This window comes from Emys orbicularis, chromosome 10 (genome assembly GCF_028017835.1).
Source record: "Emys orbicularis isolate rEmyOrb1 chromosome 10, rEmyOrb1.hap1, whole genome shotgun sequence".
Classification (NCBI taxonomy): domain Eukaryota; kingdom Metazoa; phylum Chordata; order Testudines; family Emydidae; genus Emys; species Emys orbicularis.
Window position 1 is genome coordinate 61,066,306 of NC_088692.1, and position 17,095 is coordinate 61,083,400.

Below are 17,095 nucleotides of genomic sequence, written 5' to 3' on the forward strand. Positions count from 1 at the left end.
AGGGAGTTGCTCCTGGGTGTAGCTATTGGTACCATGCTTACATGCTCTGGGACACTCCCACAGCCAGCTGTGCTGCTTCACTGGTTAAAAACCCCCGGTTCACAATATCGCTTGGCCCTGGCGGAGCAGCAAGTGCCAGGGAACGAAAAATAACGTCCGAGCCCGTCCTGTCGGGGCAATGCTACCGGCGGGCAGGGAAAGGAAGAGCCGGGGCGACGGAGGGGGCAGCTGAGACTGACGTGAGATGAACAAGGGCCTGGCACCAGGGGAAGGCAGCACAGAGAGCAGAGCCCGCAACCGGCGCTCAGCACCGCGGCCAGCGCTCCCCTCCCCGCGGAGCCTGCCCCTCCAGGGCCCGTTAGCTTAGCTCAGGCTGCGGCTTGCTATAGCTCGACCTGCCGCCGCCGGGGGGCGGGTAGCCGGAGCGCCAAAGAGCTGGACCGGAAGTGGTGGTTGCTATGGCGACTCGGGAGAGGTTTCCGCCTGCCAAAGAAGAGGCGGTGGCCGCGCGGGGTGGTGGCCGGTCGGGAAGACTCGTTTCCATGGTGCCCAGCAAGTTCCGGGCCGGCGGCGGCGGCAGGCCCGGGCCCAGCACTGTAGGTGCCGCGGGGGTGAGGGGGGAAGATTAGCAGCAGCCGTGGGGGGGGGGCCGCCAGTGGTAGGTGCGGGGCTTGTGAGCTGGATGCCTCGGATCTTGGCTGCCTGAGGGGGGAACTTTGTGCCCCTTCCGCGGCCGCCGGGTTCCCTGGTCCCCCGCCCCATATATCCTGCCCGTCTGCGCCCAGTGCAGGGGCAATGCCCCGGCACCCTGGGTCTGTTACACCCCGTAGAGGCCATGGCTCCATCCCCTCTTCTCTCAGCCTGCGGGTGCGGGCCGCAGGATCCCCCCACCCATGCCCAGGCTTGCTGTCCCTTCGAGGCCGTGCCCAGCCCCACTCCACCTGCCAGGAGACTACGATTCTCCCCCGTCCCGTCTCACGCCGAGGCTGCTCCCGCACCTGTGAAAACGCAGGCTGGGCAAGCTGCTCCCTTTGCTAAACGCGAGCCAAAATTTTATCTTTGTCAGGACTTCGAATGTGTAAATTACTGTATTAGTGCTAAATGTTGTTCGAATTTTTTCTTTTGCATCTCGTACTCCTAGAGATGGGGAATTGCGCAGGTGGGCAGGTAGTCACAGCGGCTGTTTGGTTGCCCTTGGATGCTGCTTGCTTGTATTACTGTACATATGTTTTGGGGAACACTGCAACACAGTGACAGCTTAAAATTTGCCAAGTTGTATAGTACACTAGCAGTGATTATGATCAGGAGGATGAAGTATATTTACATGTGTGTATGTTTCATACTGTGCCCCCTAGGTGTGTGAGCTGCTATGTACATTCCTACTAAACAGTTGTGGTTATTATTTTAGAAATGTTTTGGAAGATTAGCTTTAAGCTTTGTAATGTAAATAATAAACATTTAAAAAACCTGATATCTGTCCTTCAAAAAAAGTCTGAGGCATGTTTTTCCATTTAAAAATAGATCTAATGTAACTACCTGTGTGCTTTAATACTAAGACTACATCTACATCACACACCACTTTCGGTGGGGTATAGGGTATGTGTAGCTATGTACCTCAGTGAAGAGCAAGCCATACTGCAGGTGTATAGCTACATGTCTCAATGTGAAAAGCTCTAACAGGTGAGTCAGCAGTTCGCGCCCCCCCCCCCCCCCCCCGCTGAGTCTTTTCCTGCTGTGGGGGGAGGCTCCAGCAGCTCCCTTGTAGGAAAAGACTCCGACGCAAGGAAAAGGCTCCAGCAGCTGGGAGGCAGGGGGACAGTACATGACTAAAAATAGCATTCTAGATGGGAAGTCACAGCTTGGGTGAGTAGAGAGCACTGTAAGGTATGTACTCACATACATAGTCACACCCTTCACATGTGTCTTTATTTCACTGTTTACACTGCTGTTTAAACCTCTGCTGGGGGGCTATTTGAGTACATACTCCACATCGGGGTGGGCAAACTTTTTGGCCCGAGGGCCACATCTATGTCTGGAAATTGTATGGCGGGCCATGAGTGCTCACAAAATTGGGGTTGGGTTGTGGGAGAGGGTGAAGACTCTGGCTGGGGATGCGAGCTCTATGGTGGGGCCAGAAATGAAGAGTGCAGGGTGTGGGAGGGGGCTCCGGGCTGAGGCAGGGGGTTGGGGTGTGAGGGGGGGATGAGGGGTGCGGGTTCTAGGGTGAGGCTGGGGATAAGGGGTTTGGGGCATAGGAGGGTGCTCTGGTCTGGGATCGAGGGGTTTGGAGAACGGGAGGGGGATCAGGGCAGGGGATCGGGGTGCGGGAGGAGGTCAGGGGTGTAGGCTCTGGGCGGTGCTTACTTCAAGTAGCTCCTGGAAGCAGCGGCATGTCCCCCATCCGGCTCCTATGCGGAGGCACAGCTAGGTGGCTCTGCGCATGCTGCTGCCCTTGCAGCCCCCATTGGCCACAGTTCCTAGCCAATGGGAGCTGCAGGGTCAACGCTTGGGGCGGGGGTAGCATGTGGAGCCCCCTGGCTGTCCCTATGCATAGGAGCCAGAGGGGGGACATGCCGCTGCTTCCAGGAGTCATGCGGAGCGGGCAAGCCCCAGACCCCTCTCCCTGGCAGTAGCTCGAGGGCTGGATTAAAACGTCTGATGGGCTGGACGCAGCCCACGGGCCGTAGTTTGCCCACTCCTGCTCTACATACTGCCAAAAGATGCATGCAGTGTAGACCAGAGTTCCATTTGAGTGTAAAATGGAAAGAAAGTATGATGGGGTGGGTCAGTGAGTACAGATTGCCATAAATGAATATACTTTTGTCCATTCAGACAGTATTATCTAAGACAGCCTTCTTTATTGGATGAATTATTATATTCAGAGAATTTCCCTCATTAATAAGGTATATTTAGCCTTTTATTTTAAGCATCCAGTTTTTGCAAAATGCAATCTGTTTTTTTTTTTTTTTTTTCAATTTACAGGTTAACAACTGTGGGCTTCATCTGGTTATCCAAACCTCATCAGTGGCAGAGAGAAATAAACCAGTAAGATCCAAATACATTTTTTTTTAATTCCTGAAACATAACTGAGTTAGTTATTCCAAATGTATTAGTTAATACAGATGCAAAAATACTCTTGTACTTAGGATTTCCCTTTTTAAAATAGTTTTTAATATTTAGTTTTTAGTATTTTTGTTTTGTTTGTAATGATTTATTTCAGCCATCGGGGACAGGTGCTATATAAAATAAAAGCACTGGGGAACCCAGAATAAGTTTCAGCATCTTGTTGTGTCTCCCTTCTGTTTTTCCTCCTACTCTGGGTGGGGAGTCTATCTGGTGCAGTACATGTTTCCCCAGTTCAGCTATGCTGGCCAGTGTATTGTGGGGGTGCAGTCAAGTCTCAGTTCCCATCTTTTTCCTCTTGCCTATGTGCTTGAGGAAGTGGACGAGTGGCCAAGTGGAGACTGCTCCCCCTCCAGTGCCAGTCTCCAGGATGTGTTTGACTCATTATTGTTAAGGAAAACTGATTTCTTGTTACTGTAGTCATGCCTACTACCCTGAAAATAATTGTATATTGCCCATGCAAGATTTGACATTGGAGGTTATCTATTTTAATCTACTGAATTCTTGCATTTATATTCTAAAAATAAAGTTGATCTTCAATAGAATTACTCTTTTAATGGATATCTGTTTTATAAATAACATATTTTGGCTGACATTTTCAAAGCCAACAAAATAATGTAGACACCCAGTAGCTATTAATTTTAATGGGAAGTGGTTGCTCAAATTCTCTAGGCAGCTTTGAAAACCTCAGGCTAACTGCAGTACTGTTTGTACCTTCTGTCCATTTTCTTGTTGATAATGAAATATTTTAAATGAACATAATTTTATAAGAACATAAGAAAGGCCGTACTGGGTCAGACCAAAGGTCCATCTAGCCCAGTATCTATCTACCGACAGTGGCCAATGCCAGGTGCCCCAGAGGGAGTGAACCTAACAGGCAATGATCAAGTGATCTCTCTCCTGCCATCCATCTCCATCCTCTGACGAACAGAGGCTAGGGACACCATTCTTACCCATCCTGGCTAATAGCCATTTATGGACTTAGCCACCATGAATTTATCCAGTCCCCTTTTAAACATTGTTATAGTCCTAGCCTTCACAACCTCCTCAGGTAAGGAGTTCCACAAGTTGACTGTGCGCTTCGTGAAGAAGAACTTCCTTTTATTTGTTTTAAACCTGCTGCCTATTAATTTCTTTTGGGTGACCCCTAGTTCTTGTATTATGGGAATAAGTAAATAACTTTTCCTTATCCACTTTCTCAACATCACTCATGATTTTATATACCTCTATCATGTCCCCCCTTAGTCTTCTCTTTTCCAAACTGAAGAGTCCTAGCCTCTTTAATCTTTCCTCATATGGGACCCTCTCTAATCCCTTAATCATTTTAGTTGCTCTTTTCTGAACCTTTTCTAGTGCTAGAATATCTTTTTTGAGGTGAGGAGACCACATCTGTACACAGTATTCGAGATGTGGGCGAACCATGGATTTATATAAGGGCAATAATATATTCTCAGTCTTATTCTCTATCCCCTTTTTAATGATTCCTAACATCCTGTTTGCTTTTTTGACCGCCTCTGCACACTGCGTGGACATCTTTAGAAAACTATCCACGATGACGCCAAGATCTTTTTCCTGACTCGTTGTAGCTAAATTAGCCCCCATCATGTTGTATGTATAGTTGGGGTTATTTTTTCCAATGTGCATTACTTTACATTTATCCACATTAAATTTCATTTGCCATTTTGTTGCCCAATCACTTAGTTTTGTGAGATCTTTTTGAAGTTCTTCACAATCTGCTTTGGTCTTAACTATCTTGAGTAGTTTAGTATCATCTGCAAACTTTGCCACCTCACTGTTTACCCCTTTCTCCAGATCATTTATGAATAAATTGAATAGGATAGGTCCTAGGACTGACCCTTGGGGAACACCACTAGTTACCCCTCTCCATTCTGAGAATTTACCATTAATTCCTACCCTTTGTTCCCTGTCCTTTAACCAGTTCTCAATCCATGAAAGGACCTTCCCTTTTATCCCATGACAGCTTAATTTACGTAAGAGCCTTTGGTGAGGGACCTTGTCAAAGGCTTTCTGGAAATCTAAGTACACTATGTCCACCGGATCCCCCTTGTCCACATGTTTGTTGACCCCTTCAAAGAACTCTAATAGATTAGTAAGACACGATTTCCCTTTACAGAAACCATGTTGACTGTTGCTCAAGAGTTTATGTTTTTCTATGTGTCTGACAATTTTGTTCTTTACTATTGTTTCAACTAATTTGCCCGGGACCGACGTTAGACTTACCGGTCTGTAATTGCCGGGATCACCCCTAGAGCCCTTTTTAAATATTGGCGTTACATTAGCTAACTTCCAGTCATTGGGTACCGAAGCCGATTTAAAGGACAGGTTACAAACCTTAGTTAATAGTTCCGCATCTAATTTAATAGTTCCGCATCTAAATCCGCATCTATTTATCTAATCTGTTTTAGATATTTATAATATGCCTATTCAATAAACCTGTCATATGAAGTCTTTCTGGTACTACTCAGTGAAATCTGAATATTACTGCCTTATTGAAGTGAATAATACATTTTAACATGGAGTAAATCTGCTATTAATTATTATTCCTCAGAAAAGAAATATCTATCTTAAATAAATTATAACAACTGTGTACCAAATTTATACAGTTAACTGTAAAACAATGTGTGTTTAAAAATCTTGTTTCATTTATGTCATATTTTAAACATTGTGTTGCAGTTTGAATTCAGGGTAAATAAAGACCAGTCGTCTTTCCACAACAGACTCTTGCAACATGATCTGGAAAAAAACTATTCAGGAAAACAAGGTAAAGTTTCCTTTTCTAGTTAACTTCTATAACAGCGTTAATTATAGAAAGAAAGTGTGACTAGCAAACAGGAACTTATTTCATACACTGAGCACACTTGAAAAATTAATTATTTCTGGCATATGACAGACTTGACTGTATTCTCATCTGGGTGCATGGCCACGGGGGAGACTAGCTCTAGTTTTTATTTTTTGTTTGTTTTCAAATTCATTGTAATAATGTAATCTTGGTGATGTTTGCTGCTTAAGGGAAGGGTGGAGTAGGGGCAGGGCCTGGGTGAGAGCCAGGGGTCGAGCACCCCTTGGCACTTTGGAAAGTCAGCGCCTGTGGTTTATTTTATTGTGCAATGAACTGCAGGTTTCTGGTAATTTTATTTTATTTTTTTTGCTCCAGGAGATGGAAGATTATTGACCCCTTTGGTGCGTAATAAGCAGGTGTATGTCCCAGTAGCAGCCAATTTGGCAGACCTTTCTGGTCTGGAATTGAAACAAGGTGGAGGCTGTCTATCAGCATTTGGGGATTCTTCTATTCATACTCCTACAAAATCCAGAACCCGACAGGGCTGTCATAGTGCCGGTCCAAATATTTCAGGTAACTATGGAGACTAGTCTGTTTTGACAAGTAGTCAAATTTTTTTCTTTCTAATTATGTGTCTTGTGGAAAAGTTATAGGTTACAACTTCTTATGCCACTCCAGCTGCCAGTATGTGTGGCTAAACAGAAAGCACTGGCTACTACTCCTTTATGTTTTTGTATTATGAGGATCAGAATGAGCCTTATCAATAAATTGTTAGTTGTCCTTTTAATGTAAAACTATATCTTTTTTTTTTTAAATGTAGATTTTTTTTCTTCTTCTTCTTCTTCCCTAAATTTTGTATTGTCTGTATGAACCATTGTCCAGTATTGTACTGTACTCCACACAGGCTTCCTGTTAAGTTTCAGATTGATTTTCACGTCTTTGATCTTGCATGTATTGGTCCAAACAGCTATGATTAAACTTATTTAATTTTCTCTTTGGTCCTATTTATTCATTATATTCTCCCCCCCATCATTCTTTCTTTCTTTTTTTTGGTGGTAATTATCTTACTCTCCCTTTCTGCTGCCCACAAAGAAATAAAAAACAAAGTTTGGGTTGCTCCAGGAATTTAGCATAAAAATTAGGGGAAAGTGTTGAAAGTGTTATGTTTAAAAACAAGAATTCTACCAAATCACAGTATTCATCAGTATGTCTAGTCTGACTTTAGGCTTAAAGCAAGAAGGAATGAACTTTTTGATGTGTCAAAGAAACTATTCTTTGTTGCTTCTTTCAAACTTTCTTCCTCACCCCAACCCCAATTTAAACTTATTTTAATTATAAGGGAAGGAGGAATTTGTGCGATCAGCTATAGGACTTGAGCCCCCATTCTTATGGTGGGGTACGGGCATAGTGACCTATTTCAGAAGAATATTTTTTTGGTTAATCGTTCTCCAAATAAGTCAGAGGTTTGCAGGCTGCTTTGTTTTGTATGTGTTTTAATGAATTTTAAGCCCCTTCTCCTCCCCGCCAATTATTTAACTATTAACTATAGATTCCAGAGTAACCAATTAAATTATGTCATCAAAATAGCCCCTCCTTTCTTTCACCATAACAGAGAGAGAGACATAGGGCCCATTCCTATAAGGTGCTGTGAACTCCTGACCTTGTGAGTAATTCCATTCAGCACTTACTTGACTAAACCTTATAATGTTAGGCTGATTCATTTTGTTGTATTTTTAAAATTAAAATATCATCTTCCACACACCCACATGACATGTTTCCCCCTTTAAAAATATTTAACTTCATGCATAGCCAGTTATAGGCTCAGAGTTGGGGTGAAGTAAAATAAAATAATTCTAGTTCACCTCTGTTTCATTTGGAAGATGTCTTCCTCAGAGTTCAGATATTGCAGTTAAATCCATGAATGCAACCTGTAACCTGATGACTAATACAAATAAAGGTAACTTCGAGCAGGTTCCAAATTTACAACATACTCTAAACAATCAGTTGGTATCAAGCTGTGTAAAATCAACCAAATTAATAGTTACGTTTCTAAAAGCATATGTACAGTATGGTTGTAGTAACTTATAAATAGCACAAGAGAAAACATGGGTAAATATTCATTCTAGTATAAACATTGGGTAGAGTCACTTAAGTACCATGATGGAGTCCTAACATACATGTGAACAATGCATATCTTTTAATTTTTGGCACATAGGAATATTCCACCTTTATTCTGCAGAATTAATAAAGCAACTTTTAAAATTTCTAATTCAAGTTATTTTTTTGTATGATTTTCTAATAGAGAACATAAATTTTGGGAGCAGTACATCAATCACAGCATTTCCCATTCTGCATCGTGCTGCTGATGAAAAAATACTGAATTCTGATAGGCTGACCCTTGAAAGGTGAGGAATGTTCCGATAAGATAAATTTGAGAATGGTATAAGTATCATGTTGTGTAGATGAGGAAAATGTGGACTGCACTTCAGAAGGATTTTTTTAAAATTGTGTCACGCTATCAGGATACTGCAAGCTTCTATGTAAAACTTCAATGTAATTTATCATAACTTTGACAAATATTTCATTCGTGCCTGGTCTCAGTTTGAGAGCTAATTTTTTTTCAAGTTTGATAGATATCTTTTTTATTATTTTTGAATGGGAAAATGTTTGCATTTTAACTCCTATAGATTGCTTTGTAATCTGAATTCTGACATGCCAGAATCTTTAAACTAAAGACTGTCTCTGTTGTTATTAATTAGTATTATTCAAGTAATGCCCAGAGGCCCCAATTAAAATTTGGTCCCCATTTTGGTAGATGGTGCACAGATATGAAGACATGTCCATGTTGGCCTCCATTACTGTGGTGGCTGAGTACTACCAAAAATTTATTCTCACAACACTCCTCTGAGGTAGAGAAGTATGGTTATCACCTTTTTAAAGATGAGGAACCGAGGCACTGAGAGGTTAAGTGAGTTAGTCCTGGTCACATAGGAAGTCTGTAGCAAAGCCAAAAATTAAACCCTAATTTCCTGAGTCCTAGTCCAATGCACTGACCATAACATTCTTCCATATAGATAATTATTTCCCCCTAGTTAAGATGCTCAAGAGATGACCCAAAAGAAAAAGTATGTATGAAGATCATGATTAACTTGGAGTCAGGCAATGCAGGGAACGTGATCATGCATCCTGGACGTCATTCTGCCATAGTAATATGCTTTGGAGAAGCTGAACAGCCTTCCTTCCTTCCAAGACATTCCCTTTCCCCCGCCCCCCAAATTTGGTGGTGACACATCATAAATGTTCTGACTGATTATACTGTTTTCTGGCATCAGTAACAAGGAGCAGGCACTGATGCACCAAGGGGTCTGAATGCCAGAGAGATGTGAGGTGCAGGAACACCCTAGCTCGGGCACCAGTGTACAGAGAAATATTTAGTAAAACACTTAAGAAGTGCCACTAGGGTGACCAGATGCCAAAGATGAAATATCGGGACGCTGGGGGGGGCGGAGCAAAAAAAAAAAAAAAAAAAAGCCGCCAGAGCGCGCCCCCCGCCCCGCCGCAACCCTCTGCAGCCACTGGCTGGGCCCCCGGCTCTGCAATCCGAGATACAGTGCTCGGCTGCTCCTCTGCCCTAAAAGCCAGCCTCCCTCCAGGCACGGGCTTGTCCCGCCTCCGCACACAAAGGCTGGTGCAGGAGGCAAAGTCCCGGGGAGTGGGGCCGGGAAGGCCGCAGGAGCAGGGGGCAGCGAGAACCCACCCGGGGCCGAGAGAGCCCCGCAAAGGAGGCACAGACCCCCCGCCCCTTCCCCACCCTGTAGCTGCCATAAGCTCCAGTGAACAAACCGGAGCGCTCCCCCCTGGTGTGTGTGGGACTGCCGAGCCGCTTCCTTCTTCCCCCGCCGCCTCCGCTCCACTCACGGGCAGGAGGTTTCGGGTTACAGCGCCCGCATCCCGGACCCCCCACAGCCGCCGTGCCAAGAGAGAGGCGCGGACTCGGAGCAACTGCCCGACCCTCCACACATCCCTCCTCCGCTGGCCTCCAGGCGCAGCTGCTGCACCGCACCACCTTCTTAATCTTCATGGCGGCCGCGCCACACACGCTGGTGTCCGGCCTCCCTCCAGCACTTGCGCCGCCGCCATACAGCTGATCAGCACGCAAGCGGTGTGCGTGGGGAAGAGGCAGGGCCAGGGCGGGGATTTGGGGAGCTATCCAATGGGGGAAGGAGGAGGTGGAGTCGGGGCGAGGAGGGGGACGCGAGCCGGAGCGGAGGGCAAAAATTGCTTCTTTGTCCAGTGTCCCGACCAAACATCGGTCGGGATGCGGGACAAACAAGTAAATATCGGGACAGTCCCGATAAAATCGGGACGTCTGGTCACCCTAAGTGCCACCAAGAAAGCTTGTTCATGCATTGTTTATGGTTTTACAAGAAAAATACTGTGCTGAAACATGGAGGGCAGGTGCTGTGGCAGATACTGAAACACTGGAGAGAAAGCATGTCACAACGTGAGTGAACATGTCAAAATATGCACTGGAGCTCCCCAGCTGGTGTCAAAACCCTAGGTAGAAATTGAAGCCGGTGCTAAAAGCTAGTGGAGTGCCCTGTAACTATCTTTTGTCCAACAGTCTGGAAAAAATGGTGACAAGTCACAGTAGAATTTGTGAATTTTGCAAAATCTTAATTTTATATACATTTGTTTAAAGGAGAATTTTTTCTCTTCTTTAGTGCAAACTTGTTTTGATTCTTCCATCCCTAATAGATGCCTTATAAATGGGCATCCCATATTTAAATTGTAAAAATATTATATTCTGCTCCTTTTCATGTAAAGGTTGATAAAGTCCTGCATTAATGATGCATAACTCTTTTAAAAGTCAAGTTCCTAACTAGTAGAAAGATTAGAAAAATTATCTACACATTCAGGGTAAAACCCCGGCCCCATTGAGGTCAATGGGAGTTTTGTTATGGTTAGCAGGGCCAAGATTTCACCCTCACTTGTTAACTTGTCTATCGGGTTTTATGAATTTCTGGGCTTGCATATCGTGGCTATGATGTCATTTCTGGCTACATAACTATAGTGGCATAACTTTTAGAATAATAATAAAAAAGCAAAGGTGTTAAAAATGAAATAGTAAAACAGTATAAATTCTCCAGCCTGCAAAAGTTTATATCCCAGCATGTAGCTACTCCCACAAGGAGTCCCATGAGTTCAGTGGGATTCTTCCTAGAAGCCACTATCAGAAGGGCTGTAACCCTTTGCAGTACCACTCCCACAACTTGTTTTACTTTTGTGTATAGCCTAGACTTGTTTTGTTTTTACTTGTCATATTTAATGTGTATTGTTTCATTTATTAATTTTATAAAGTAAAAGTTCAATAAACCAATTAATCCCCCCAAAATAGTAAAAGCATAGTTTTTGATTGGCATTAGTATAAATATGGACTGCTGATATGGTATCCAGGCAGCCACTGGCTGTTGGAAGATGATAATGTTGACACAAAGGGGCTGATACTGAGATGATGACTCTGTAGCAACACTGCTGAGTAACAATTAAATAAATGATGATTAAAAGAAAGGCTTTACGAAACATTTTGAAGTCTCTGGCCATACTTATTAATATAATTTGGTGCAAAATTTATATATTAAGTTCAGTTAACATCTTGTAATTCTAACGGTTCTTAAAATAAATGACGTTTAACAATATAGTGCAATGAAATGACTTTATTCTGTATGTTTCATTATCAGAGTAGTTAAGATTATTAAAAGAACACTAAATACAAAACAAAAATGGAATATTGAAAATTGTAATGATCTCTTCAGGATTCTGTGATATAATTTACATTTGCACAATATTTTTACAAATATATTTCATTCTTACTAGGGAGAGTTTGTTCTATCACCTACTTTACGTTTTTTAATTTTCTAATAATGGATTACAAAATTATTACTTATAATCTTTATTTTTCAGGCAAAAGCTGACAGTTTGTCCAGTTATCGATGGGGAAGAACATCTTCGCCTGTTGAACTTCCAGCATAACTTTATAACTCGGATCCAGAATATCTCTAATCTGCAGCATCTTGTTTTCTTAGATTTATATGATAATCAGATAGAGGAAATAAGTGGGCTTTCAACTCTGAGGTCTCTACGTGTCCTCCTTTTGGGGAAGAACAGGTAAAAAAAAAATTGAATAGATCTGTATATTTTATTTATGGTGTAACACCTGTAGCCTGCATCATATCTGTTCTCTTTAAAGGTCCTGGTTGTCAGATTAGTTATGAGAACTGCAAACTGTTTCATTCATCTCTTAAGACCAAGGTGGAGCATGGTACTGGGATTTTTCATTTTTCCAAAATGCCACAAAACTCAGCATTTTTGCTACGGAATTTGCCATTTTGTCTGCGGCCAGGTGTTGAACAACTTTTGTATCCTTGTGTTGCCAGAAACTGCCTGCTGGTGCCTCTTGCTCTCTAGCTTTCCCCACAAGAGGGCGTTAATTGAATTACAGTGCATAATCCCTGTACTGTTTGATGTATCCAGGTAGCAGGGGTTGGAGAACCAAGAGCTGGAGTTCAGCTTGCAGCTAGAGAATGGAGGGAGTGAGAAGTGTAAGCCAAGTGGAGAATAGCACAGTAATGAAGTCCTAGGGAGTAGTGGAAAGGAGCTTCAGAAACTGACTACAGTCTCCCCCTTTCCTGGCATATATTGGAGGAAGGAGAGCGGAGGCTACAGGAATGGAGCTAAACTACTTGGAGAGCATAGTTTTAAAAAAATGTCAAAATAATAATGATGAGTTGTAAATGAATAAGTATTTTTAACTGAGATGTGCATGGCTTTGTATGAGTAAGGGAGGATGCGAATGCGAGGTATTTCATGATGGTAGAATAAATGTTTCAGTGAAATTTAGGGTTTGCTGATGTGAAATTGGGTCCCATTGTGCCACTGTGCCCGGGGACTTGAATATAGTTTTCTGATACAATGGAGTGGCTATACCACGTTTAAATATGGAGGAGCAGATTAGTAAGTAGAGCTAAATAATATGAATGATCTTGAGTCTGATAGTGCTTCTGATTATACAGTTTTGTTGACAGTGTAACAAATACGTTAAAAGTTGAAATATTAACAATTTATATTTACATTGTAATACAGGACAATGGATATTGCAAGGAGTGCACAAATTCAGATTATTGTGCAAGAATTTTTAGCAATTTCTGTTGACGTGCTCACTTTCAGTAAAATGGTTATTTTTTAAATAATAGCTGCATTATTCTGAGAACAAAGGCTGGTTTAAGTTCACAGCTCCCGAAGTTATGTGGTTACATCAGAATCTCAGCTTTCATTTAAATGTAAAAAATAATTTTCTAGCCCTCTGTTTTCTGGCGCTCATTAAAGAAAAACTTGAAAATGTGACCCAAATATAACTTGTGCAGTGACAACTGGTTGACTTTGCAGTCAGCCTGAAATGCAAGCTTTGAGAGAGGTGAACTGCATCTCAGTAGGGTGTTAACTTCAGGACCCACTGTTCTGAGGTGAGGGGGAGCCTGAGGTGGGGGGAAAATGGGAGTCTTAAGCTGCTACCCTCCTTTTTGCCACAACCATTCCAAGAGGAAGCGGTGGCCATAGCATGGGAGTGGGGGCATGGGGACAGAGCCACTGTGGGGTCTCTGATGTGCATAGGGCATAGGTTGCTCCAGTACAGCCCTGCTGAAAAGTGCATCTTAAACCTGAAGAAATTAACTAACACAATAGGGCTTGGCATCTTTGATGCTAAATGACAAAAGCTTGAGTGGGCTAACCAGTTAGTCCTATTTTGTGATCTTTTTGTTTTTTTATGTCCTGCAGTAATACTGGGGGGTGTGCTGTGGAATGAAAGATTCTGTTCCTCTATAGTGAATTACTTTTTATTTTATTTTTTAAGGATTTTTTTAGATCATTATGATTTTGATGCTATTTAGTAACATCTTTTAAACATCTATTCATGTTTGCTATCGCCATTTAATCTGTAGTTATGCTCTTTGAGAAAGGGAGTATATGTACTGGAATGTGAAATATTTCATATAAAGTAAGGTACTCTCTAACTATAATATTTGTCTGCTGAAGCTTTAGGATTATATCTGATCTTGCCAGTGATCTTGCATGGGGCTTATACTTTTTTCTGGTTAGCTATTGTCAGGACGGCAGTATTGAACCCCATTCTGCTGAGTCTCTTGATGGTGTCTCTAGCCTCCGTGCCATGACAGAACACTGAACCATCACCCTTGAACTGGCTGAACACCAGCCTTAGTGCTTAAGCCTTTAACCCCACCGCAGCCATGTCCCAGGCCCCTGATTGGCTGGACAGACAGCATTCTCATAGGATATCTGGGCTATATATCTATATATCTTCCCCAGCAGGAAGAGCAAGCTGTCTGAGCAACAGGCCATTGCCTTGCCTTGCTACTTTTGCATAAGCTTATCTTACTGCCTTGCTGCCTCATCTGACCCTGCCTGGGTGCTTTGCTGTGTTGCCTGACCTTGAGTTGTCAGCTCATTGCCTAAACTTGCTGACCCAGCCCCTTGGATTGGATCTCCTAACTAGTGACCTCTGTGAGAACTCTGACCAGTGCCCTGGACTGCCTCTGATACCTATTGACCTCTTGGCTGCCCACCACCTGTGCATACTTGACCATTGCTCTGGACTGCCACTAGCCTGCTTTGGCCATCGTGCATTACAGCTATGCTATGTATTAACAGAGCAGAACATACATTGCATATGCTAACGCAGCAGATATTCAAGTACTGTATTTACTGTGCAATTCTCAATTCTAGAACCAAAACAAAACCAACCAATCAACAAAATTTCCTAGGAGTGAAAAATTGTTTTGTGATATGAATAGTTTGGCTGTCAAAAATCTTAATAGAAATCTTTAGGATGAAACTTCAGAGACCTAAACAAGTCTCTTGTGTATCAGGTTGGGGCTAAAATATATTAAATATATTATTTCATAAATAAACAGGAAATTTTACGTATATATTCAAGATTGCACCTGTATAATACGTTTTAAAAAACATAAAATTACTTCAGGACATAATCAATCCTCAAAGGTCTTTAGAGTTCACAGTTTTAACTTTATGCCTCCAGCACATTTTACTGGTGAATAGTAGCCTAAAGCATAGTTAAGGGTGAGCCTATCTTTCAACTTGCATTTGGGCCTTTTTCCTTCATGATGCTACTAGCTATGATTTCTGATACACTATTCATAATACTTACACACAGCTGAGGGATGCTCGTCTGTGCAGAACATTGAGATTAAGAGTGTTCCTGCACTGTAGGATATACATGTTAGCACTTCTGATTGGCACTCCTGTTCCACCTGGAAATTTAAGAGAGAGAGTGGAGGCCTTTTAATTAGGAAACGAGTAGGACTTCTGGATCATGGTCAGGGGAAGGGAACAGGGGGAGGGAGGCAGGGGACAGAGAAAAGGTTTAGAGTATCCCTTTTAATAATATCCCACAGGAACAATATCCCATAGGAAATAAGGGCCATAACAAAAGAACAAATACATGACAAATATGTACTCATGTTGCTTAATGCACTACTGGATAATGATCAGATGCTACAGTGATGAGCTTGATATAAAAACTTGCACAGAATAGATGTGGATGGACAGAAAGTGCACATTTAAATCAAGGGAAAGAGATGTGGCAGATCTAAGCGGAGAATATGGCAAGAAAAATGGAGCAGGAAAAATAAATGGTCTGAAAGAGAAGACAGAATGGAGAGGACAGGTAGCAGATACAAGTATATCCCAATGGCATCTCTGTTATGAGGATTTTCTACTTTCCTCTGAAGCATTTGGTATTTGGTACTGACCCACCTGGACCTTTGTTCTGATCTAATATGGAAATTCCTGTATTCCTAAGTAGGATGAGCAAGAAACAAAAAGTAAAGACACTGAAATAGAGATGCAGAAAATAAAGAAGGAAAAGAGAAACCTCAAAAATGAAAGGAAACCATGGAAACGTGCTAAATTGTATAGAGACTGAAAATTGTGAAAAGAAGAGTCTAGAACAATGCAATGCAGGATCAGAAATGACAAACATCATGGGGGAAAAAAGGACCAAGAGTAAGATACTGGAGGGTGGGGGTGTGAATGTGGCATTCAGGACAGCGATTGATTATAAATGGGAAAAATGTATTTGATTGCTTTTTAAAAATATTTTTTATGGTGTGTTGGCAAAATTTCAGGTTCTAGTAAAAACAGACAAAAACCCTAGCCTTACTGAGGGTCTTGGAAGTCTGAGTTCTGTGTTTTGTTTTTTAGTTTCTTCTAAATCCTTAGCCACCAACTTCATGCTATTGCCCAATATTTTTTACATTTGGGAACTGCTGACATCTGTCCTTTGAGAACATGTATATAATATCAAGAGCGACACAAGACTTTTGATTTTGCTTGTTACTGAAAAATACAATAAGATGGGAATTTATGTGGAAAATATTTAAGCTTTGTATAATATTTCTGAAAGCATATTGGGGAAAGGAGAAGAGCTAATTTTTTAACAATCTAAATTTACTGTAAATTAATCAAAGATCTAATGGAGCTGCAGAACGTCTTTTTGGCTTGTACAAGGGAAGCACAGTTTCTCCGTCTTCTCTTTTTGAAGAACAGAAATCCTAGACTTTTTCTGAACTACAGCAGGTTTGTGGCATGTGCTAAATAAAACAGGGAATAAAAAAGAACCAGTTAGTAAGTACAGAAATATCATTTTAGTGCTTTTTGTTGTCAAGTGGAGGAAATCAAATCCGATTCTGACCACAGTTTTATCAGTTTAAATTGAAGTTGTTCTGTTTACAGTAGAGCCTCAGAGTTACGAACACCTCGGGAATGGAGGTTGTTTGCAATTCTGAAATGTTCATAACGTTGGACAAAAAGGTTGTTCTTTCAAAAGTTTATAAATGAACAGTGACTTAATACAGCTTTGAAACTTTACTATGCAGAAGAAAAATGCTGCTTTTAACCATTTTAATTTAAATGAAATAAGCACAGAAAGTTTCCTTACCTTGTCAATTCTTTTTTTAAACTTACTCTTTATTTTTTTAGTAGTTTACATTTAACACAGTACTGTACTTTTTTTGTTTTTGTATCTCTGCTGATGCCTGATCGCGAACTTCGGGTTCCAAAAGGGGTGTGTGGCTG

General features: G+C 41.9%; 1 protein-coding gene across 1 annotated transcript in view; it reads left to right on the forward strand.

Moving 5' to 3' along the window:
• The first annotated feature begins 458 nt into the window (after positions 1-458).
• The window catches only part of LRRC49 (leucine rich repeat containing 49), a 132,154-nt gene continuing 115,517 nt past the window's right edge, over positions 459-17,095 (forward strand). The window contains exons 1-6 of the mRNA XM_065412155.1: positions 459-596; positions 2,983-3,045; positions 5,818-5,905; positions 6,299-6,496; positions 8,226-8,328; positions 11,888-12,091. Of these exons, the coding sequence (XP_065268227.1) occupies positions 459-596; positions 2,983-3,045; positions 5,818-5,905; positions 6,299-6,496; positions 8,226-8,328; positions 11,888-12,091 (794 nt within the window). The remainder of the gene's footprint in view (positions 597-2,982; positions 3,046-5,817; positions 5,906-6,298; positions 6,497-8,225; positions 8,329-11,887; positions 12,092-17,095) is intronic.